Raw genomic sequence first — 23,242 nt, 5'->3', positions numbered from 1 at the left:
GTATAGGTTGTTCCGACACATTCAGATGGATAATTATGGCTTTTGCTGAGCTTTTGCCAGTAATTTACAGGCGGCTCCCTTCATGGGTGTGCGCCGAGCATCGCTTGTAAATTAAATTTATATTTTAAAGGCTGGTTATAAGTTATTGTGTTGGTGTTACTGATAAATTAACAACATTTTCAGTCCCCTTGCTCGTTGTCCTGACACATTCAAAATAGGGATGTTCCTAACAACTAATTTCTGTGACATTTAAGTGGAAGTATTAACTTAATGTTTCACATGGAATTTAGTGAAAACCTTTCGCTCTCTATTTATCTTTCTTTTACTGCTTCCAGATCAACTTCCGCTGCAAGCCGACCTTCAGGGAAGGGGGATCCCGCTGCCTCCGAGATGTAAGTGTGTACCCCCTCTTGCAAGATTTTTAAGACACGTATCTCCTTGACACGTTGAAGCATTTTTCATCTTCAGAATACACTTGGCTGACCGTGTCACTCTTGAGACATTTCATGTTTAAATTCCCCGCGCAAAACAAAAGAACGAGAGATATTGATTGTACCGTAATTGCTCTAATACTTATGTATCAAAATGTAACTTTGGTTTAATTTGCGGTTTAAACCTAAGCCCCTTAACCCCACCCATTTGAGAACCACTGTACTAGATGGTTTGTATAGACAGATTGAGTATGTAGAGAGGGGCAGGAGACATTTGGTTGCATCACGTTTCTCTCTCTCTCTGACAGCAGAACACATTGAGGCATCACTGGGTTCACAGGCGAAGACAAGAGGGGAAATGCAAACAGTGCGGCAAGGTAAGGACACACACGCATAGACACACACATAGACACACTCCTACGGAAGAGCTTCTCAGCAGGTGAGCTAATCCCTCATTGCTATTGCTTTTGTCTCCAGAGCTTCCAGCAGAAGTTCTTCCACAGCAAAGAAATCATCGCAATCAGCTGCTCCTGGTGCAAACAGGCTGTAAGTGGTTGTTGTTCCACTTAAATTCTCTCCTGTTCTTCCTGTGTTTAAATATTTAATTCCCCCCATTTTTCCAGCCCTTGGCTTGAGGTGCATTAAGCTTGTGTGGTGTGTGTGCCTTCAGATGAAAACTGTCGGTTGTAAAGTGGAAAACTTTTTTCGATAAAGTTTTTGTGGTTCAAATTTATGTAACTTTGAATATAATGGTGTGTGGGGGTTTGGATCTTTTCAGTTCCACAACAAGGTGACGTGTTTCATGCTACATCAGATTGAGGAGCCGTGCTCCCTAGGGGCCCACGCTGGGGTCATCGTACCCCCCTCCTGGATCATAAAAGTCAGGAAACCACAGGTACACAGGCCCACACGCACACACACTGATACGCACACTGCTGCACACACATGCACGCACGCACACACACACACACACACACACACACACACATACCATAGAGGTGTGATCCTCAGATAAACAAAAAGAAATGAAAGAAAAATGAAAGAAATGAAAAATGACACTGCTGACTCACTCAAAGCTCACCCGGATTATAAATGGTGTTAGTGCATGTGTGTGTTTCTGTGTGTGTCCCGAGTGTAATATGATTTGCCAGTGTGGCAGTTGCGCCAACCACACGCCACCCAAGTGGCATTTTCAGGGACCTTCAGCACAGAGGCACAGACGACAGGGTTGTAGACAGACAGTTTATTGTAGAGCGTGGGCTAGTTGGAATAAGCCCAGGATGGGCAGATGGACGTGTGTGGTGATGGGGGTTTTACCTGTTGCTCGTTGGATCAACCAACGAGCAACAGGTATGCAGCCACTCTGATCCTGGGTCCCCAATAACCTAGACCCAGGTCAGGTGTGGCTGCTCAAACCACACCATCCCCACACCATAGTTGGTTTGTCTGTTTATTTTTTTTATATTTGAATATCTGGTGTGTGGGGGTTTGGAAGTTCCAGAACAAGTTGCAAGTTTTTTGTGTGTGGGTTAGGGCTGCCCCCAAACAGTCGACCAAATGTTTGTCAACGAGTAGAGTCTTAGTCGACCAAGTTTTTCATTGGTCGGTTGTTGGAAGGAAAAAAAAACCCCATTCAGGAGCTACGCACTGTCAAAATTATCCTGTCCATGGCTGGACTCGTGTATGAAATGCTAGAGGACTTTTAATTTTAAACAAATTTTAACAAAAATAAATGTTCAGTCTCCTTGCTGGTTGTTCCGACACATTCAGAAGAATAAGTACAGCTTTTAAAGGTTTCTCGGTAATTAACAAGCGGCTCGCTTCATGCATGCGCACTGCGCACACAATTAGATTTATATTTTAAAGGCTAGTTATAAGTTATTGTGTTGGTGTTACTGATAAATTATCACAATGTTCCATCCTCTTGCTGGTTGTTCCGACACGGAATAGGGATGATCCTAACAACTAATTTCCCTGATTAAACGGAAGTTTAAAATTAGACTAGCCAACTGGTCTAAAAGTCAGAAAATATATTGTGTATATTATAAAAATACTGTGTATTTATTATAACAGCCATTTTAAACTGTTAATCTGATTCTTCAATAACCAAATTTTAAATGCCCCGACGGACCCTGCAGAGGCGGGCTGGAGGTGCGCCAGAGCCCCGGGGGGCCGGGGACAGGGAGGGGGCAGCAAGTAAGCAAGTCCTCAGCCCTGGGAAACGGCGAGGTCGGGGAGGAGGGGCGGGGATCCGGGACAGGGACGTGGAAGGCGCAGCGAGCAACCGGGTCCGCGACCCTGGGAAATGCGCAGGACGAGGACTTCCTAATGAGGGGAAGCCGACAGCAGGAAAAGGATCTTCTGTACGCCACATTTCAGTGCAAATTATGTCAATATGTAATTTAAATGTGTACATTAATAAAATAATAATAATAATAGGGCCAATAAGTTTAAACGGTGTAGTGTTTAACCAGTGGAATTAACGGGTGGCTCGCTTCGTGCCTGCAGCGCTTGTAAATTAAATTTATATTTTGAAGGCTGGTCATTAGGTTTTGTATTTATCTGTAATGTAGGACAGGATTAACAATACTAACTATGACATTCTTTCTCTGCCCTGGAACTCAAACCACTTTCTGATGCCCAAAAACATATATTGAAATAATTTAATTAATATCATAAACGTGCAACATTTGTTCAAGTTCAATGGCTTGAAATGACGACTAATAGTCGACTAGGAAAATCTTAAATTGGGGGCAGTTGTGCACGTCTCGGGTGTGATTTGATATGACGCGATGCCAATCCAAACCTCTCTGATTGTGTTTCTTCAGCTCTCGTGCACACGCCCGCGCACAACACACACACAACTCCAAAACACACACTTACATCTGTCACATTACCAGCCTCGTCAAATCTAAAATTCACATCAGACTGACAGAGTGACAGTGAACTAACTGCTGTGTGTGTGTGTGTGTGTGTGTGTGTGTGTGTGTGTGTGTGTGCGTGCGTGCGTGCGTGCGTGCGTGCGTGCGTGCGTGCGTGCGTGCGTGCGTGCGTGCGCGTGCGTGCGTGTGTGCGCGTGTGTGTTTGTGTGCGTCAGAGCTCGTTCAAGAACTCAGCCAGGAGGAAAAAGAGAACATCGTTCAAACGGAGGACGAGCAAGAAGGGCCTGGATGTAAGTGGAACTTGGAGAGAGCGAGTGGGCGAGAGACAGAGAGGGAGAGGGAGCGATAGAGAAACATGATGTTAAGTTACATTATAGATCTGTTCATATATTTATATATGTCTGTGTGTCTGACTATCTGTCTGTCTATGACGGATGGTTGTCTTTCTCTCTAGGAATCCAAATGGCGTCCATTCATGTTGAAGCCCCTCCCCTCTCCTCTCATGAAGCCCATCTTGGTTTTCATCAACCCAAAGAGCGGGGGGAACCAGGTCAGGAAAGCAGGATTTTTTCACTGAATTCATATAAAGAATCTTTACTTACTTAATATCATTGTTGATGCATGACAATTTTCCACTGGAACCCGGGGATAAGTTGGTAAATGTATAAATAAGAAAGGTAGTGAAGGGATTCCCTTGCCAACGTCATACAGTAGAAGAGCCAAACCTTGTACTGTACCACGTTCCAAGTTCCATCAGTAATTTAGGTTTAAACTTAGGTTAGGATTTCCCTAAGCCTCACACTAGGAAAAAAATGTAATAATAATATATGCATGCTTTTTAAACCACTTGTAAGTTTTCGTTTTCTGTTTGTATATGATATATTTGTTGCATTATTTACTTGTTTTTTTTATTTTGTTTTTCAACATTATTTTCTTTGGAGAATGACTTGGTACATGCTATTTGAGGTGTGGAATGAGGTTTCCCTCTTTTGACACTCAGACTTTGTCTCTCCGTCTCACAGGGCACCAAGGTGTTACAGATGTTCATGTGGATCTTGAACCCACGCCAGGTCTTTGACCTATCACAGGGTGGCCTGCGGGAGGCGTGAGTTTGAGTTTCTTTGGTTTTGGGATTGGATCATTTAAGGATACTTTTATTTGACCACGTTCCAGGAAAATGAGTCACAGTGGTGACATTAAACAAACTAATATCCCCAAATGTGATACATCCGCCTCCATTTTGTTTGGACTAAATCTGGCCGGTCCTGCCGAAAGTTAGAAGTTAGAATTTGCTTTGTCTGTAGAATTTGTTTTGTCTGTCTGGGTTTTAGTCGAAATTGAGCTCAAATCCAGTCCTTCAAAAATGAAGTAATTTTGTGAAGGACAGTTGGTTTAGAAGTCTTAGTTTCAAAGATATGACTTTCTACATTCAACCAAAATAGAACGATGTTTGGACAACAGGTGCAGTAGTCAGTTGAACAACATTTGTGTGTGTGACTGATTGTTATAGGTTGGAGTTGTATAGAAAAGTGCCAAATCTGAGGATCCTTGCCTGTGGGGGAGATGGCACGGTGAGCCACAATAATACTCAATATCCTATTAACATTATTTTTCTATCTCTTGGAATGTGTCCTATTTTGTTCTAGGCTATGAAATCCCGGGCATCCCAAACTCATCTTTCATCGCACTGTATCTGTCAAATAATGTCTGTCTGTCTCTCTCTCTCTCTCTCTCTCTCTCTCTCTCTCTCTCTCTAGGTGGGGTGGATCCTGTCTGCCCTTGACGAGCTCCAGTTGCACCCCCAGCCTCCTGTGGCGGTGCTTCCTCTGGGAACAGGAAATGACCTCGCCAGGACGCTCAACTGGGGCGGGGTGAGCTCTTAGCCTGGCCTTGACTCCTACACAGAAGTGTGTGTGTGTGTGTGTGTGTGTGTGTGTGTGTGTGTGTGCGTGTGTATGTGTGTGTGTGTGTGTGTGTGTGTGTGTGTGTGTGTGTGTGTGTGTGTGTGTGTGTGTGTCTGTGTCTGCGAGGGCGGAGGAGGGGGGGTGGGGGGGGTGACAAGCGGGAATTCTTCCCGTGCTTCCTGTCTGCGGCAGTAAGACCATCACCTCATCCACAAAAGCACACCGCGACCAGAATACCGTTGTCATGTTGTTGTTTTTTTCCACTGAGGTACACTGTTATCACCCCCCCCCCCCCCCAAGTAGTCCAGCTCGAGAGAAATAGGACGATAACTGACCCAAGGTTTTGGTTTCACATGAAACTCCCTCCAATATTTCAAGACCTTAAATTATGCTACAATTTTCTTAATGTTACGACAATACCATAATAATGATGATGGCCAAGAAGAACAAGAAGTCTGTCAATGCGTTCCTTCTCGCCACGTCTGTTTTCTTTTTTTACTGTTGTCCTGCCCGACTTCCATTTTCAGGTCGAAACCATTTAGCACATTGTTTTGAAAGAATGTAAGTCATTTTTTTGTAACAAATGTCCATGATCTTATCTTCACTAAATGCCATGTCACATCAGCAACAATGCAGATGTTATTTCATAGTTGTCAACATTGTCAAAGGCAGGTTTCTTACTGGGTCCTTGAGGTGTTTGAAGTGCTTGAGTTTTGTCCTCAGAAATGTAAGTACTGAAATGGCTTGAAAATAGCCCCTTTTGTGCTTGAAAGCCCTTGAAAAGTCCTTGAAAGAAGTCCTTGAAAGAAGAAGATCATTGAAGACCCTGACATTCCACGTGGTTTTTGTCAAATCGTAATGTGATAAAACATTTCCATGCCTTTACCACATAGATGATTCCAGCATGGTTGGAAAAAGATACTTCTAATAGTAGATGACAATAAGATTAATAATAATATAATACAGTGTGTATACTGTATATGTATATATATATATATATCCACACACACAAATCAACGGGAGCTGCATAACGGTGCCATGACACTATAAAGAAGGCTTTTGCTATCAATTTCGTGGACCTGCACCGGCTGTAGACTGACTGGCATAAAGTGTGTGCTGTAAAGCCATTAGCTGGTCCTGAATGGACTCTGCCTGATGAAACACTGTTTAGGTTCCTTCATTTGGGATCCAAGTGAGAGAGTTTTTTTTTTCAATTTGTCACATTGTATTAATATATTTACTATAGATAGATAGATAGACCGATAAAGAGATAGAGAGATATTCAGAGATAGATAGATAGATGTAGTTGCACATAAGAGCAATTACGGTACAATCTATATTGTTCTAGATTCGTATAATAGATAGATAGATAGATAGATAGATAGATAGATAGATAGATAGATAAATAGATAGATAGATAGTGTCATGAATCTCCCCTGATCTCCCAGTATTAATATTTGTTTTCATGTTTTATTTTCATCTGGTCATTTCCTAATGCTATGTCACAACCCTCCATGTTATTTCAGGCCAGCTCCCTTTTGCTTTGCGGTCACTCCCTTCCCTTCACCTGGTTTCCCCCGCCTGCAGCTCATTCCCTCAATAGTCCCTCAGTATAAATAGCAGTCCACTTCCCTTTGTTCTCTGCCAGATTACTTGCATTACGCTGAGCTTTCCCGCACTACTTCCTGTTTTAGTTCCTTCCGTCCGAACCTCTGCTTGATTCCCAGGACTCTGGCTCTCTGCCTGTTTCCCTGCTGAATAAGTTATCCTTCTCTGACTGATCTCCTTGTGTTGACCCCTGCCTGTTTTTTGGAATTAACCTTGTTGACTTTGACTCCTTACCTGATTGTTTTTGTGTCGTGTTTATGGGTTCACATCCGTTCTGAGTCAGTGAGCATAACAGATCTACACAACAGTAAAAAATAGGTAAAGCAAAATGTGAGAAATATTCAAAAAAGAGATGTTAACAAGTTAATATATGTGACCCGACGCAGCAAAACCAGCATTGTTGCGCATTTCTAAAATCGCCAGGAGCAGCCAAATAAGTTGAAAAAACCTTTCTTGAAGGAAAATTAGATTTTTCCAGATTTGTGCTCCTTTGCGGGTTTTTTTTTCTCTCGACGCATTCTCAAAATCGAGTTTGATTTATAAATAGTAGAAAAATGTTAAAACGTGGAGTTAAATATTCCTGTTAGATTACATGGGGAAACGCAGTTCACTTACCGAGATGCTGAACAGTGCTGAACAACGCAGATCTATCGTTTCCTTTAAAGCGACCGTCCAGGGGAAGATTATTCATCCATATCCCATGTGATGTTAAGTCACAATGTGAAACCATTTTGATGGAATTCAACCTTTAAATCCTTCAACTTTTACACACAAACGGAGACATCGTTGTGGAGGGGGCGTGTACCAACGTCTTCCATCCAGTAAGAATTGCTGCAAGCAATTAAAACATTGCTGCAAGCAATCCAGTTGCTGAATCTTCACTCATATAAGATCTCATTGAAGTCTCAAGATTCAAGATTCAAGATTTTTATTCGTCACATACATATACATACTTTCATACATATATGCAGGGAAATGTAATGCAACGCACCCGGTGATAACACACAATATGTCCTAGGAACAATTTCTAATAGCCCAACTTACTGACTCCTAAAACGTAATACAGTAAGTCGAATACTTATAGAATAAAATAAAATACAATAAAAATAAAATGGAATAGATAGAGGGAATATGCTTATGTATATGGAATAGGCAATTATGTATATACAGATATGTGCATTAAAGTGGCATGTGAATAAAGTGAGGTAGTGTTTGGGATAATACAGCACAGTATACAACAGTACGGTGCAGCAATACGGCATCACGAACAACCCTGAACAGTGACACAGTATGCGGTACAGTATGCTACATATAGTACAGTAGGTAGTGGAGCCTAGTGCATGGCTCAGTTAGGACCCCTGGTGAGGTCAGCATTGACAGTTCTAATGGCTTGCGGGAAAAAACTCCGTCTCAGTCTCTCTGTTCTCGCTGTGTGACTGCGGAGGCGCTTGCCTGACCGCAGCAGCTGGAACAGTCCGTTGTTGGGGTGATGAGGATCCTTCATGATCCTACGGGCTCTGCTACTGCACCTCCTGGTGTATAACTCCTGCAAGGGGGGGAGGGTAGTTCCATTGGTACGTTCAGCTGAACGCACCACCCTCTGCAGGGCCCGCCGACCTGAGCAGTGCAGCTCCCAAACCAGGCAGTAATGTTGCCTGTCAGGATGCTCTCCACTGCTCCAGAGTAGAAGGACTTGAGGATCCTCACCGAGACCCGGAATTTCCTCAGCTGCCTGAGGTGGTAAAGACGCTGCCTCGCCTTTCTCACCAGAGTGTCTGTGTGTACAGTCCATGTTAAGTCCTCTGTGATGTGCAGGTATTTGAAGCTGCTCACCCTGTCGACAGAAGTCCCATTTAATCACCAAGGGCGCGTGCGTCCTCGATTGTGATCCTCGCCTAAAGTCCACAATCAGACCCTTAGTATTTGCTGACGTTCAGGTGGAGGCTGTTGTCCTGGCACCAGAGTGACAGGTCAGCCACCTCCTCGCGGTAGGCCTTCTCATTGCAGTCGGTGATCAGGCCCACGACCACGTTGTCGTCAGCAAACTTTATGATGGTGTTGGAGCTAGACCTGGCCACACAGTCATGTGTGTACAGTGAGTACAGTAGGGGGCTGAGGACGCAGCCCTGGGGGGATCCTGTATTCAGGGTGAGGGAGCTTGACATGTGCTTCCCCACCCTGACCACCTGGGGGCGGGCTGTGAGGAAGTCCAGGATCCAGGCGCACAGCGGAGCATTCAGTCCGAGCTCCTTCAGCTTGACAGCCAGTCTAGTGGGGACTATGGTGTTGAAAGCTGAACTATAATCGATGAACAGCATTCTCACATAGGCCCCCTTCTGGCCATCCAGGTGCGTGAGGGTGGTGTGCAGTACCTGAGAGACCGCGTCATCCGTGGATCTGTTTTGCTCAAGGCCTAATTTTAAAAGTTTGTTCCGACTTTCACCATGGTGTCCGGAGCAGCGCAGAGCTTGGAGCCCTGCGTGGCTTGGGGCTTTTTTGTTTCATTAAATTACGGAAACTAAACTAAAATAAATACATCTTCGGTTTTGTCGCACCGAAGCCTACAGTACAGTCAACCTACTGTGGACACACACGGAAAGAAACACACAGAAAATACTTACATTTCCATTTGTGCTGGTCTGTAAGCCAACAACAGAGCAAATCCCATGCTTAGCTCTTAGCTTCAATGCTAGCGAGTCCGGTCATGCTCCAGCTGTGGATTTTAAAAACCCAAAACTGGGAGCCTTAAATGTGCCGCACATTCAGCACTCTGTTGGCGTGGGGGGGGTAAGAGAGTGACTGATGAGACACACCCCCCCTCACACCCCTTAAAGCACTCAATTCACAGTGAGCGAGTGGGCGTGTTGATGATGATGCCCACTTCTCCGCTGGGATCTTTGTGCACGCTCTTTTCTACTTGCCTCTATACAGTATACTGTATAATATATGTAAGCGCTGGAAAGTGTTTAGTGTTTTATAGATATCTGTCGGTACTCGGAATACACAGCTCAAAACCAAGACAGTCCCGGACAAACCACAGTTTGTGTGTTAGTAGGCCCATCAGAGACCGAAATGTATGCGCACAAGACCTGAAATAGTGAGTTTTGTATCATAGGTCCCCTTTCATATATGTATATGTTTTTATTACATTAATTAATTATTGGAGTTGATTGATGATTTTATTTTTATTTATTATAGGTTGGTAGGTAGATCCTCCCCTTCCAACACCCCCCACCCCCTTCTCTCCTCTCTCCGCTCCTCTGTGTGTGTGTGTGTGCACTATCCATGGGGCGAGAAAGCCTGCTGATGAACAATCATCAGATTGTTATCTGTTACACACCCCTCCGCACACACTGTGCAGAGTGTGTGTGTGTGTGTGTGTGTGTGTGTGTGTGTGTGTGTGTGTGTGTGTGTGTGTGTGTGTGTGTGTGTGTGTGTGTGTGTGTGTGTGTGTGTGTGTGTGTGTGTGTGTGTGTGTGTGTGTGTGTGCTAGCTAGCCACGGGGCGAGAAAGCCTGCTGATGAACCATCGTCAGATAGTTATCTGTTACAAACCCCGCATGCACTGTGCAGAGTGTGTTTGTGTGTGTGTATCAGTTTGCACGGTGATTTCTTGACTCGGTCTAGACATAAAGCACCCGCACAGAGTGATGTATGCAGAGTAGGGGAATGATGTAGAAAGAGAATGTGTGTGTGTGTGTGTGTGCGTGCGTGTGTGCGTGTATCCTCTCTTGAGTACTTGAGGTTCTGTATTTTGTGTTTAAATGGGTTATTACAGTGTCATTGAAACGGTTTCAACAGCCACTTACAGAACGCCCTCTCATTCTTTCTCTCCCTCCCTCACACTCACTTTTCTATCTATCTATCTATTCATCTAGTTTTATTCACGCCAAGGGTTAATACAGTGCACCTGTCTCGAGAATGTTGAAATGTTCAACTGACTACTGCGCCTGTTGTCCAAACATCGTTCTATTTTGGTTGAATGGAGGAAGTCATATCTTTGAAGCAAAGACTTCTAAACCAACTGTCCTTCACAAAATTACTACATTTTTCAAGGACTGGATTTGAGCTCAATTTCGACCCAAACCCAGACAGTCAAAACAAATTCTACAGACAAAGCAAATTCTAACTTCTTCTTACTTACTGACCGGCCAGATTTAGTCCAAACAAAATGGAGGCGGAAATATTACATTTGGGGATATTAGTTTGTTTAATGTCACCACGCCTCCCGCAGGCAGCCCTGCGATAGGTCAAAGACCGAGAGACAAAGTCTGATGTCAAAAGATCTATTTATCTATCTATCTATCTATCTATCTATCTATCTATCTATCTATCTATCTATCTATCTATCTATCTATCTATCTATCTATCTATCTATCTATATTATCCACTGTGTGTGTGTGTGTGTGTGTGTGTGTGTGTGTGTGTGTGTGTGTGTGTGTGTGTGTGTGTGTGTGTGTGTGTGTGTGTGTGTGTGTGTGTGTGTGTGTGTGTGTGTGTGTGTGTGTGTGTGTGTGTGTGTGTGTGCGCGCGCGCGTGCGTGTGTGTGCGAGGTCATGCCTCTAGAGTGAACTTGTTGGACATAGAGGAAGACAAAAAGATACAGAGAGGGAGAGAGAGAGGAAGACAGAGTAATTAGCTTGGTCAAGGTAGAAGGAGGGATGATACACAGCGGCGGTGGCACAAGGAGAAAGAGAGAGGGAGAGAAAGAATCACAGACGCAGAGCTCAGGCAGTGAGGTAACCAAGAATCATTCACCAACTGATTGGAAAAATACACTTAAACAAATGAACACACTTGAATGTTTTAAAATAAGATAATATTTTAGTAATTTGGGTTTTCAGTCATTACATAGAATAAGTCCCAAAACGAAGAACAATGCAAACAATCTAGTGGCACCTTCAGCTTGCTAGAGACGCAGTGTGGCAGAAACAAACATTACCGCCTCAAGGGAAAATAACCCATCCCAAGTGTGACCCAGTGGACATAGAAAATGCAGAGCTGAAAAAACATTTTTTAGGGTTAGATACCTAAACCTCATGGCCTTAATAACCCCCCAAAAAATATATATATAAATACATAAAAATGAAAATATATATATATATAAATACACACACACACACACACACACACACACACACACACACACACACACAGTGTTTCCCCTATAATCCCCTCGTTGAACGAGAACCCCTACCAGGCCAAACAATTAATTTTTTAACGCCACAAATAACAGCACTGTCCCCCCGAAAAAAAATTGAAAAATATCCAGTTTTTTTAAATTTTAATTTACAGTAAATTTATGATATGTAAACACAGGTACAAACTAGGGATGTTAAAATGTGCCGACTAAATGACCAACTGTCCCTATGTCAACAGTAAAATCTAAAATCTTTTTTTTTGTAGTGGCATATTCAAAACATTCTAAAAACCTTACTTTTTTTCCAAAATAGCCTATTAAAACGTTCAAAATTGAATAAATAAACTGTGCGAACTGTGAGCGTGATTTCTCCACCGCGAACAGAGTACCGCACTCACACAACTACTCACACAACTCATGATTTATCATGATTGCAATCTATCCTTAAATTTTAGAATTTACTAAATAAAGACTTATCTTCACTTTTGGAAGGTGAAATTAGACCTCAGTAACAGGGTGAAAGGAGAGCACATGGGGGCCTACATGAAGATTTCAATATATGAGCCTCCTGTGGCAAAATGTACATATCATGCCATGTTGAACTTTTTATCCAAGCCAAGGAAGATAAAGTGCAGCAATGAATCACGCACACTGTTCATGATGTGCTAATGTTTCGTAAAGGTCATTAATTACACATCTTTTTTTTATGCAATACAGTAAATGCAGCTTATTAATGCAGCTTATTACCTCTCCTTGTGATCATTTTGTTTTAAGTCTTAAATATAATGGCTGACCGCCTACCGCGCCATCTCACCGAAGCTGACCGCGCCAATATGCCATCCCGTGTACCTCATCTATTTAGGGCTTTTTCGACACGTGCCACCAGGTCCTAAATTAATTCTATGGGAAGCACTGATATACTGTGTAATACTAAAATATATGTAAAATAGCTATTAGATATTAGATTTATTAGATTCAACTTTATTGTCACTAGCAGAGTACAGGTACAGAACCAATGAAATGCAGTTGACGTCTAACCAGAAGTGCAAAAGAAGCATTTAAATACTAAAGTGCTATTTCAGTACAGCGTTTCTGTGCAGTTATGTAGGCAATGTACAACAGTGTAAGGTTATAAATACAGGTTTGTTGATTATGTACAGAAAGTATAAATATACATTTTATATAAATACTATATATATATACATATAGTATAGCTATGTATATTGTGCAGGTTTTGGTCAGGTAATGGAATATAAAAAAAAGTTTAAAAAAGTATTGTGCAGTTTGCTTTTTAGCTATATAGCTAAATAGCTAAATAACTATAGTTAACCATTGTAATCTGATAAATGCCTTAATTATTTTTCGTAAATTGCGTTTTATTCGCTGATTATTCATAAATGTATTCAACTTTCTTTTTCATATATTTTTATTGTGATTGTTCTCATTATTTGTTCATGTTTTGTAATGTCATGTGTTCTTCAGTCTGATGTGGAACACATTCGGTAAATGTCGCGCTTAACAAGGTTCATGGGATCCAGAGAGAGATGGCCGCGTTGGGCAGAGAGGAAAAGGGGGAGTGATGGAAGTGTAAAAGAAACAAGATGGAGAAGGTTGACCTTGGAGGGAATGTGAAGCGTGTGAGGATGAAAAAAAAAAAGAGAGGCAGAGGCAGATGAAGGGCGAGGCAGAGCGATAGATGGGAGAGAGAATTGTTTCAGCCGTGCAAAGGTGACTCACGCAGCCCTCTTCCCTCCATCCCTCCGACATCCATCTATCTCTCCTTGCCCTTCATCCTGCCATCCATCACTCTCCCTCTTCCCTCTCCACAGCTCCCTGTCTCTCCTTCTTTCCGCATTCGTTTTCTGTTCTCCCTCTATCTGCTTCTACCTTCCTTGTTTCCATCTCACCTGTGCACCACCTCCCCCCACTTCTCTCTCTTTCTTTATCTCTCTCTCTATCTCTCCACTTCTTCTTCTCCCACTGTTTTGTGACCGCGCTATACTATATGTTCACGCTATCGTCATATGACCTTGTTGCGGCCGAGTAATCCATCATTCGGATGTTCCGAATGATGGATTACAAATCAAGAACCGTTGAGAATCCTTACTATAACAGTTAAATATATTCTCTGTATGGTATTCTGATATTTGGAATGTACTGATCACACTTTCTTTCACTTCCAATATAAATTCTGAACTCAAGTGAATACGGTATCGCTGTGTCTGTCAAATAATGTCTCTCTCCCTCTCGCTCTCTCTCTCTCTCTCTCTCTCTCTCTCTCTCTCTCTCTCTCTCTCTCTCTCTCTCTCTCTCTCGGCAGGGCTACACGGACGAGCCGGTGTCCAAAGTGCTGTGTCACGTGGAGGATGGCTCGGTGGTCCAGCTGGACCGGTGGAACCTCCTGATGGAAAAGAGCCCCGCCCAGCCTGAGGAGGGAACCCAGAAGGTGAGGGTTCGCGGGGGAAAGTTGGGGAGTTTAGAGTTGTTACAGAGGGGAAACTCACTGAGGCGGTTCAGAGTTGCAAGCGCCTCAAACTCATTTTTGGTGCAGAATTGGAGCTTGCTGGCGCTGCACATTTAAGGTGCTTTTGGCTGGTCACACGGGGCCCTTGGCTGGACCGGCCTGTATCGGCCTAATGACTCCTTGTAAAAGTTATAGAGATTGTCATCCGTCCAAATCTATAGATACATAGAGAAAGAGAGCGCGATGACTTAAAGCAGCACCAAGTAACTTTTGATTTTCGTGATTTGGTACCACTAGAGTTTCTGAGTGAAATTGCACTTTTACACCACTGTCGTAAAAAAAAACTTAAGTCCGGTGTCAGAAGAGAATTTATTTTACAAATTTGAACCATATCGGTCACGTTTCAATAACTGTCCATGTTACAAATGCAACTGTCTATGTTACGCCCCTTGCATGGACCTTACCGCTGCAGCGAGCACTTAGTCCACAGCTCCCCTAGAGCCTCTCTCCCTGAGAGGGTGCAGGGATCGGCCCCCTGCTACCGGTGAAGGTGCCTGATGTGCTCAGCCTGGCAGATCGGCGTGCACGCACGAGTCAGAGGGAGAAACAAATCCCGCGGCGCAATGAAAGTGAGTGTCGGGCACACCACTGGCACATCTATGCGCTCCATCGGGGAAGTGGAGCGGCTACGTTTTGTTACCGGAGCATTATCACCAGACAATTGGACCGGCAAGTTTATAATTTATAGATAACATTTTAAATAGATTTTACGCACTTTTCCCGCAGGTTCGTTCCCAAAAACCAAAGTTACATAGTGCAAGAACATGCGTGGGGAGGGGGTGGGTGGGAATGAAAGAGGTGCCGTTCTCCATATTACAAGTCAGTGTTCCAAAAAACACAATTTCTGAAGCTGTTATTTTAATTTATAAAAGTTACATAGTGTTGCTTTAACAGTAGTTCTGACAGACAACTCTTAGATTTACTTAAAATTACATTCGAAGTTGACGTCTGGGCTCTACTGCTCATAGGCATACTCAATGAGTTAGGAATATCGGAGTGATGAGCTTGAATCCCTCCATTGGATTGAAGAGTGGAGCCCAACAGGTGGATGCAGGGAAGGTGGAGGGAGCACTTAAATAGGCCCATAAGGGTGTTGGAAGCGTGTGGCACCGTCCAGTTGTCTAAAGAACGAGCTCCGCTCGTTTGATTGGTCATCAAATAAAGGTGACATGAATGAAATATGACAATAGTGTCACAGTATACATTTAATATTTGATTGTAGACTTACCACTGTTATTGATTCAGTCTGTTAGTTTCTACATGTATCTATCGATATCTATTCATTTATTGAGGTTGTGTATTTTTTCAGCTGCCCCTGAATGTGTTCAACAACTACTTCAGTCTGGGATTCGACGCGCACGTCACGCTGGAGTTCCACGAGTCCAGAGGTCAGTATGGTCAACTCCACTTCCACACTCTATCAACTGAGTCTATGTCCGTGTTACCCTCACATCCACAGATTTGAATTTGAATGTGTTTGCTTTAGTTGCGGGTAGATGAGCTGCTTTGAAAAGGAAATCAGCACTAGCCAATTTACAAATACAGCAAAATGAAGTACCTTTGACACAGATACACATTTTAAGGTTGGTTTCTCGCCATATCAGACAATATTAAGGATCAACATTTCCTGAGCTATATGGTCCTTTATGCTCTCAGTTTAAAAAAGGCCTGTACTGCTTTGCATGGACGAGAGGCAGAAATCACTCTTCTCAGATTAGTGCCTAAAACAGGAAAAGCATGGTTAAGGTTCACTCAAATAAGTTATTTTAATAGAAGAGATGTTCAACATGAATAATAATAATAACAAAAACTCTCAAGATTATTGGTGTGACCGTGCAGTTGCTATGTACAAAAGTGAAACAAATGACCCCTAGTTAGCACATACAAACAAGGGGAAATTCGACTTGATGAGAAGATATTCAAGGGTTAATGGAGGTTTAAATGCACGGAGGAACGGGGCACGAGTTCCTCCGTGCCCGGTCCCTCCAAATTAAACAACTAAAAATACTCTGGTTTGAGTTGTTTTCTTTGGAGGAACGGCTCCAAATACGGAACGGCTCCACGTCTCTACGCAATCGGGACACACCGAGAGCTGTGTTCACACTATACAAATATATTAATGATTCCCCTTGTTTATAATTACTATTTTCGGATAAAGGTTAATGATGGGTTAATCAGGGTCGGCTATCGGTCAGAAAAAAACAAAACGAAATTAGCATCCCTTGTTTGTATTGCTCTTTCAGAGTACTTCAAAAGGGTGAAGGATGACTGAAGCGGAGTACACTCCTTGAGTTTGGATTATTTTCAATGAACTTAGCTGCGCTGCTGCTACAGCCCTTTTTTTTTTTAAACAATTTCTCCTTTGGTCTGTGGTCCCTGTTTTTAGAGGCCAACCCAGAGAAGTTCAACAGTCGCTTCCGCAACAAAATGTTCTACGCAGGGGTGAGTGAACACACACACACACACACACACACACACACGCATGCACGTGGACAGGCACACTCTCCCAAATTCAGGCCACAATGGACAGAGGCAGAGAGGGTAAGTTCCGTTTCCAAATAAGGGAAAGAGAGATGAACAGGGTGGAGGGATGTGATAGGAAGCGTGGGGGAGGTTATCTGTTTTTAACAAAGGAAATGCAATCGCTACTAATTCTATTTGACCGCTGTTTGTGTGTGTGTGTGTGTGTGTGTGTGTGTGTGTGTGTGTGTGTGTGTGTGTGTGTGTGTGTGTGTGTGTGTGCGTGCGTCTGTGTGAAGGCTGCCTTCTCAGACTTCCTCCAGAGGAGCTCGAGGGACTTGTCCAAGCATGTCAGAGTGGTGGTGAGTGCTACAACCACACACAACCTGTTTCAGCCCCCGTGTTGATGTTGACCATTACTCTCTCTCTCTCTCTCTCTCTCTCTCTCTCTCTCTCTCTTCGGCAGTGCGACGGCACAGACCTGACTCCCAAAATCCAGGAGCTGAAGTTCCAGTGCATCGTGTTTCTAAACATTCCCAGGTGGGTTGAAAACGATGGCGCCCAACACAGCTAGAGAAAAGGGAGGGACGGGGAGAGAGAGAGAGAGCTGGCGACTCGAACCGCAGAGATAAGCTGACATTTTGCTCGGGTAATGAACTCTAGGTCCCGTAGGAGAACACACCGAATAAAAGCATGTCAAAATTGGGACCGGAACAGTCACACACAATAACCAGTTTGGTCTCATCCTCAGTTCAACAACGACTCAACAGCTCGGAGGCTCAGCCAAAAAAACATCCAAATCACTGTTACAGGTCAAATATAGAAATACATATATATATATATTTTTCTATATTTGGTATTCAGCCCATTTTTACTTAGCTGGCACTTTGTATTAAACAGCCATTTTATGTATTGTGTTACGCACAAGCTGTTTCCATTGTTGGCGGCTGGCTCTGCCACACCTTTGGCAGCAAGAATACAATGATGGCGCACGTACAAGAAGTGAATGGCGGGCGCGGTGATCTTGATAAATCAGCCTCGCTAGTTGTGGTCAGTAACCTGTTGATACGGAACATTCATAAAAAAAACCCTCAAATGACCAAGAAAACAAGAAATCAATGAGGCGTAGTGGAGAAAGGAACTTTACCATTGTAAAGTAAAGACATGGGTAAATGTTGATGAAAAAAACATTTAAATACGTTAGAATGGAATTCTGGGACTCTGGGATTCTGGGAAAAAAACCTTTAAGTTTCAGTCCTCCTGTGCGCTAGGATTGAGCAGAGACGTTTTTTATGACCTTCTGTCGTCTCCTCTGTAAAATCCGTTCGGGTTGATAATTAGATTGGAACTCTTGGAACTCCCAAGGTAGGGTTTAGAATGGCCTTTCCTTTTTCTTTACTTTACATAATGGATCTGATGTGATGAGTCTTATGTACCTATGTTATGCATGTGCGTTGTTTGTGTCTGAAGGTACTGTGCAGGCACCATGCCATGGGGAAACACCGGGGACCACCGGGACTTTGAGCCGCAGCGCCACGACGACGGCTGCATCGAGGTCATCGGCTTCACCATGGCCTCGCTGGTGAGAGGGAGAGGGAGGAGGATTTTTTTTTTTTGTAGATATTAGGGTGTCTGCGAACAAGTTTGCAAATTCGAAAAAATGTAAAAGGGCACGGGGCCTGAGAATGAGGCCGGGTGTGTTGACTTGTGTTGTTTATGATTTCCATCAGTATTTATAATACCAGTTCCCCAAATTATTCCCAAGCTTAGACAGTTTTGATTCCCGGCGTAGTAACTCCAGTGTCATCCACCAGGCCGCGCTGCAGGTGGGCGGCCACGGGGAGAGGCTGCACCAGTGCAGAGAAGTTGTTCTCACAACGTTCAAGACCATCCCTGTTCAGGTGAGTACACACACATGCACACACACACACACACACACAAGTGAGGTCCGAGTAAATACACCCGGTAAGTGAGGACCCGTGTTGCTGGTGCACTACTAAACCCCCAAAAATAGGAAAACAGACACACATTATTGTACTGGTATCAAAGTGAGGTCCACTTCTTAATTTAGAAAATTGTCATTCCGGAGACACGTTCATCACAAGTATAGTAAAAAACAACCACATATACCCACACACACTCACACACACATACGCACACACAAAACATGGGAAATATATTGTATTTGTAGGTATACCAGTGTTGTGTTTACCGTACTGTCACCATAACATCCTACGGTTTTTCTCCTTTTTTTGCCAAATATATGTACAAATTGCAAAGCTGCAGCATTATATAGCATTGACCATTAAAACAGAATCTACGATGGGGATATTTTGGGGGCATAAAGTTGAAAAAAGACTCCCTGGGTAATCCCTGTTGAAAAAACCCAATTATCACCACATTTACTGTGAACATTAGGACAATATAATGATCTACTTCAGCAGTATTTCCTAGTTCAAGCGCGCATGCTTGTACACACAAGCCATGTGACTTCAGTCACACATAGCTCTTTGTGTTTAGTTCAAAGAAAATATAAAATGTGTAAGTTGGAAGAGGACAGTCAGTGCCCTGCGGCACTTTTACGGGGGTCGGCGCAGAGAGGGAGAGAAGGGACACATTTTGCACGCCTGTCTTCTTCCGATGGCGTGCCAGAACATTGTTTTTATTTTGTGTCTCCAAATGGAATGAAACAAGTGCGTATGCAACGAAACTGTGCGTATTGGGGACACTTTCTCCGTGCCCCCCTCGCCTATAGGGATTGTTTAACCTTCCTTCTGGCCCCCGGTAAGACCTGGTGCTCCGGCCCTGGCCACTGTGCGCTGTCTTTTGTCTTTTTTTAATGAGCATGAAGCTGTCCCTGAGCATGTGTGGACGTATGCGCGCAACATTTTTATGACAAATATTAAAGTTTGGCTGAAACACTGCATATTTTTCTTATGTTCAATTTCATATTCCAACAATTACAAGGCTCGAAATTAAATCAATGACTCAATATTCTACTGTGATTGAAGGTTTTTAAAGGTATGTTATTTATCTCCATTCATGCATCAATTCATCTAATTGTAACGGGTGTGGTTAGGACCCAATTGCAGCACAAAGACAGGCAGGGATATTTGGTAATGTCTTTTATTTGTAGAGCAGACGGAAGACACGCAGGGAGCAGGCAGGATACGTCGTCGGGGACAGGCAGGTTCGATAACGAGGAGTGCAGACAGAAGACAGGCGGGGGGGGCAGGCAGGGTACGTGGTCGGAGCGAGGCAGAGTCGGTAGCGGGGAATCAGTCCGGAGAACGCTGGAGAGTCTGGTGCAAGCATCGAAGACAATCTGGCAATGGGTGACTGGTGAGAGAGGCATTTGTTGAGCATGTCCCTGAGCACGTCATTGACCAGGGCCTGGAAGACAGTGGGGGCGTTGGTGAGACCAAAGGGCATCACCAGATATTCGTAGTGACCGGAGGGAGTGTTGAACGCCGTCTTCCATTCGTCCCCCTCTCGAACCCGGACCAGATGGTAGGCGTTGCGTAGGTCGAGCTTGGTGAACACCGTAGCCCCCTCCAGGAGTTCGAAGGCTGATGAGATGAGGGGCAGGGGATAGCGGTTCTTGACGGTAATGTCGTTGATACCGCGATAGTCAATACAGGGGCGAAGCGACTTGTCCTTCTTTACGAAGAAGAAGCCAGCCCTCGCCGGAGATGAGGAGGGACGGAGGATCCCCAACATGTCAGGTGCAGAGCTGGTGGGTGGCTGAGGTGCGGCGGCTTGCTTCAGGCAGACCTGATGGCACGCAGGACTCCATCCCAGAATAGCCCCTGTGGTTCAGTCGAGGTGTGGGTTGTGACGCCGGAGCCAGGGGAACCCCAGGAGGAGAGGGTGACGAGGTGAGTGCAGGATGCAGAACTGTATCGTCTCGTGGTGGTTGCCGGACAGGAGCATGCGGATGGGCACCGTCTGATGGGTGACTGTCCCCAGGAGGCGGCCATCCAGGGCAGTGGCAGGAACCGGAGAAGGCAGGAGAACTCGACCACCACCCAGCTGCCGTGTTAGGTTATCGTCGATGATGTTAACATCGGAACCAGAGTCAATAAGTATGGCGAGGGAATGTGAGCATTGGAGCTGCAGCAGCCGAGCCTGACACAGCCGAGCCTGACACACCAGGACCTCCTTCCTCACTGGCGAGCCCGGCCTTTTACCGGACACCTGGAGATGTAGTGTCCAGCTAGACCGCAGTAGAGACAAAGGTTCCCCACCCGGCGTCTCTCCTTCTACTCCGGGGTGAGGCTGGCCCGGCCAACCTGCATGGGAGGGGCCTCACTCGTGGGTTGACGGGCGGGAAGAGCTGGCGGCCCGGAGGAACCTGGGAGACGGGTTGCTGGGCAGCGCTCCACTTGCCTCCGACGCCTGGATGCGTCGGTCGATACGAGAAGCAAGCTCAATGATGCCATCGAGAGAGGTGGGCAGGTCGTGGGAAACTAGCTCTTCCTTCACGTACTCTGCTAATCCCATCAGGTATGCGTCAATCTGGGCTGCCGGGTTCCACTCGCTCAGTCGAGTGCGGAAGTCGATCGCGTAATCGACCATGGAGCGGGACCCTTGACTGAGACCCAGGAGACCACCAGCAGCATCGGGACCCCGTGATGTAACCCCGAAAACACCTTGCGGAGCTCGGCGGCGAAGGCGTGGAAGGAGGAGCAGGCTGGTGTGCGTCGTTCCCACTGGGCCGTTCCCCACAGCGCGCGGCCCGTCAGGGGATTTACGGCGAACGCCACCCTGGCATCCTCGGAGGCAAGGTGTGGGGCTGCAGAGCGAAGAGGATGGAACAGTTCGTGATGAAAGGACTACAGCCATCTGCGTCTCAAGCGTAGCGTTCTGGAACCCGGGGCTCCAGGGGGTACCCAGGCTGGGCCGGTGCTGGTGGAGGTGGGTCCGGGGAAGTGGGCGGCGGGATGAACTGACCGAGAGCGATGGCAAGCTGCTGGACCTGGGAGGCTAGCGTGGCGAGCCCTTGCTCCTGGCTAGCTGCTGCTAGCCGAGCATCCGCTGAGGTGGAGGCTAGGATAGCCTCCTGGTGTTGGAGCTGTGACTCCATCCTTCCCAGGCGTGCCAGCAACTCAGGGTTGTGTGCTGGGTCCATTGTTGGCCAGATTTTACTGTAACGGGTATGGTTGGGACCCAATTGCAGCACAAAGACAGGCAGGGGTATTTGGTAATGTCTTTTACAATGGGTGACTGGTGAGAGAGGCATATATAGTGGTTAGATTGCAGATCTGGAACAGCTTTGTGCGCGGGTGAATAGAGTTGGGCTAATGGGACAGGTACGGAGAGGGAGGGGAAAGTAGAAGAAGGCGGCGATCATGACACTAATTTCATCATAACACGTGGGCCTGGCCTACAGGAAAGAGCAGTTTATATGTTGACGGTCTCCAATGTTGTGTTGGTCATACTATAGAATGATTTATTGCTTGTGTTTCATGAATAAAACAGAAGATAAGGAACTTTATCGGAAAAATTGCAATATATTATTTTCTCAAATCGTTCACCCCTAGTCTATGTGTATAGGAATATTTGTGTGAATATATGTGTGTACACATTCACGCAGGTGGATGGCGAGCCCTGTCGACTAGCCCCCTCCACGCTCCGCATCTCCCTCCGAAATCAGGCCAACATGGTTCAGAAGAGCAAGAGGCGCACCTCCGTACCCCTGCTGAACGAGTGAGACGCACACATACACACTCGCACGCACTCACGCAGGGACGCACAGTGGGTCATGCAGTCGTGTTTTATTGGGGCGCTGACATCCATTCCTCTGTACATCCCACGTATCGTGTCTCTTCTTCAAACCCCAAAACAACAAAACCCCTACTGTACGAGCGCACACCGCTCCCGACGCCGTAATCGGTTTATCCTCAAAGAGTCGTCGTGCCATGCGCTCGAAGCTCTTTCCTCGCGCTGTGTAATGTGAGTTAACCCGGAGATGACTCGGCATTCTCGTTAAACACAAGTGGACTGCTTGGCTTCTGTCGGCGTGCAGGGTTCCAAACACACTTTTTTTGGACTCTTAATATCTGATGGCTGAGTCTGATGGCTGATTGACCTTTCTCGGGCGCTTTGAAAGTCCTTGAAAGCAGAAGCCCCGTCCGAGATTAGCAATAAAGTGTCACCCCGCCTTGCTTATGCAGCTTTTCTACAGCTGTGATATGTGACTTATTCGTGAAGATGCATCACGTTCTCAAAAAATAAACAGAAGAATCATATCATGAAACCCATAAGACAAGAAGCTGTACCCTTCCAGAAGAC

General features: G+C 45.0%; 1 protein-coding gene across 4 annotated transcripts in view; it reads left to right on the top strand.

The window, feature by feature from the left end:
• The window catches only part of dgki (diacylglycerol kinase, iota), a gene marked incomplete at its 5' end in the record, with an annotated part of 80,551 nt that overhangs the window by 41,824 nt on the left and 15,485 nt on the right, over positions 1 to 23,242 (top strand). For all 4 annotated transcript variants that reach the window (XM_080022481.1, XM_080022482.1, XM_080022483.1 and 1 more), the window contains 17 exons: positions 336 to 392; positions 740 to 808; positions 909 to 977; positions 1,210 to 1,326; positions 3,529 to 3,603; positions 3,768 to 3,863; positions 4,336 to 4,418; positions 4,824 to 4,884; positions 5,071 to 5,184; positions 14,285 to 14,410; positions 15,798 to 15,876; positions 16,875 to 16,930; positions 17,248 to 17,310; positions 17,415 to 17,488; positions 18,419 to 18,530; positions 18,763 to 18,849; positions 22,545 to 22,657. In XM_080022481.1, coding sequence (XP_079878607.1) covers positions 336 to 392; positions 740 to 808; positions 909 to 977; positions 1,210 to 1,326; positions 3,529 to 3,603; positions 3,768 to 3,863; positions 4,336 to 4,418; positions 4,824 to 4,884; positions 5,071 to 5,184; positions 14,285 to 14,410; positions 15,798 to 15,876; positions 16,875 to 16,930; positions 17,248 to 17,310; positions 17,415 to 17,488; positions 18,419 to 18,530; positions 18,763 to 18,849; positions 22,545 to 22,657 — 1,451 coding nt within the window. The remainder of the gene's footprint in view (positions 1 to 335; positions 393 to 739; positions 809 to 908; positions 978 to 1,209; positions 1,327 to 3,528; positions 3,604 to 3,767; positions 3,864 to 4,335; positions 4,419 to 4,823; positions 4,885 to 5,070; positions 5,185 to 14,284; positions 14,411 to 15,797; positions 15,877 to 16,874; positions 16,931 to 17,247; positions 17,311 to 17,414; positions 17,489 to 18,418; positions 18,531 to 18,762; positions 18,850 to 22,544; positions 22,658 to 23,242) is intronic.

Source organism: Zeus faber (assembly GCF_960531495.2).
Source record: "Zeus faber genome assembly, chromosome: 21".
NCBI classification, from domain to species: Eukaryota; Metazoa; Chordata; class Actinopteri; order Zeiformes; family Zeidae; genus Zeus; species Zeus faber.
Note: the sequence above shows the minus strand (reverse complement) of the source record. Positions and strands in the feature narration are given on the sequence as shown.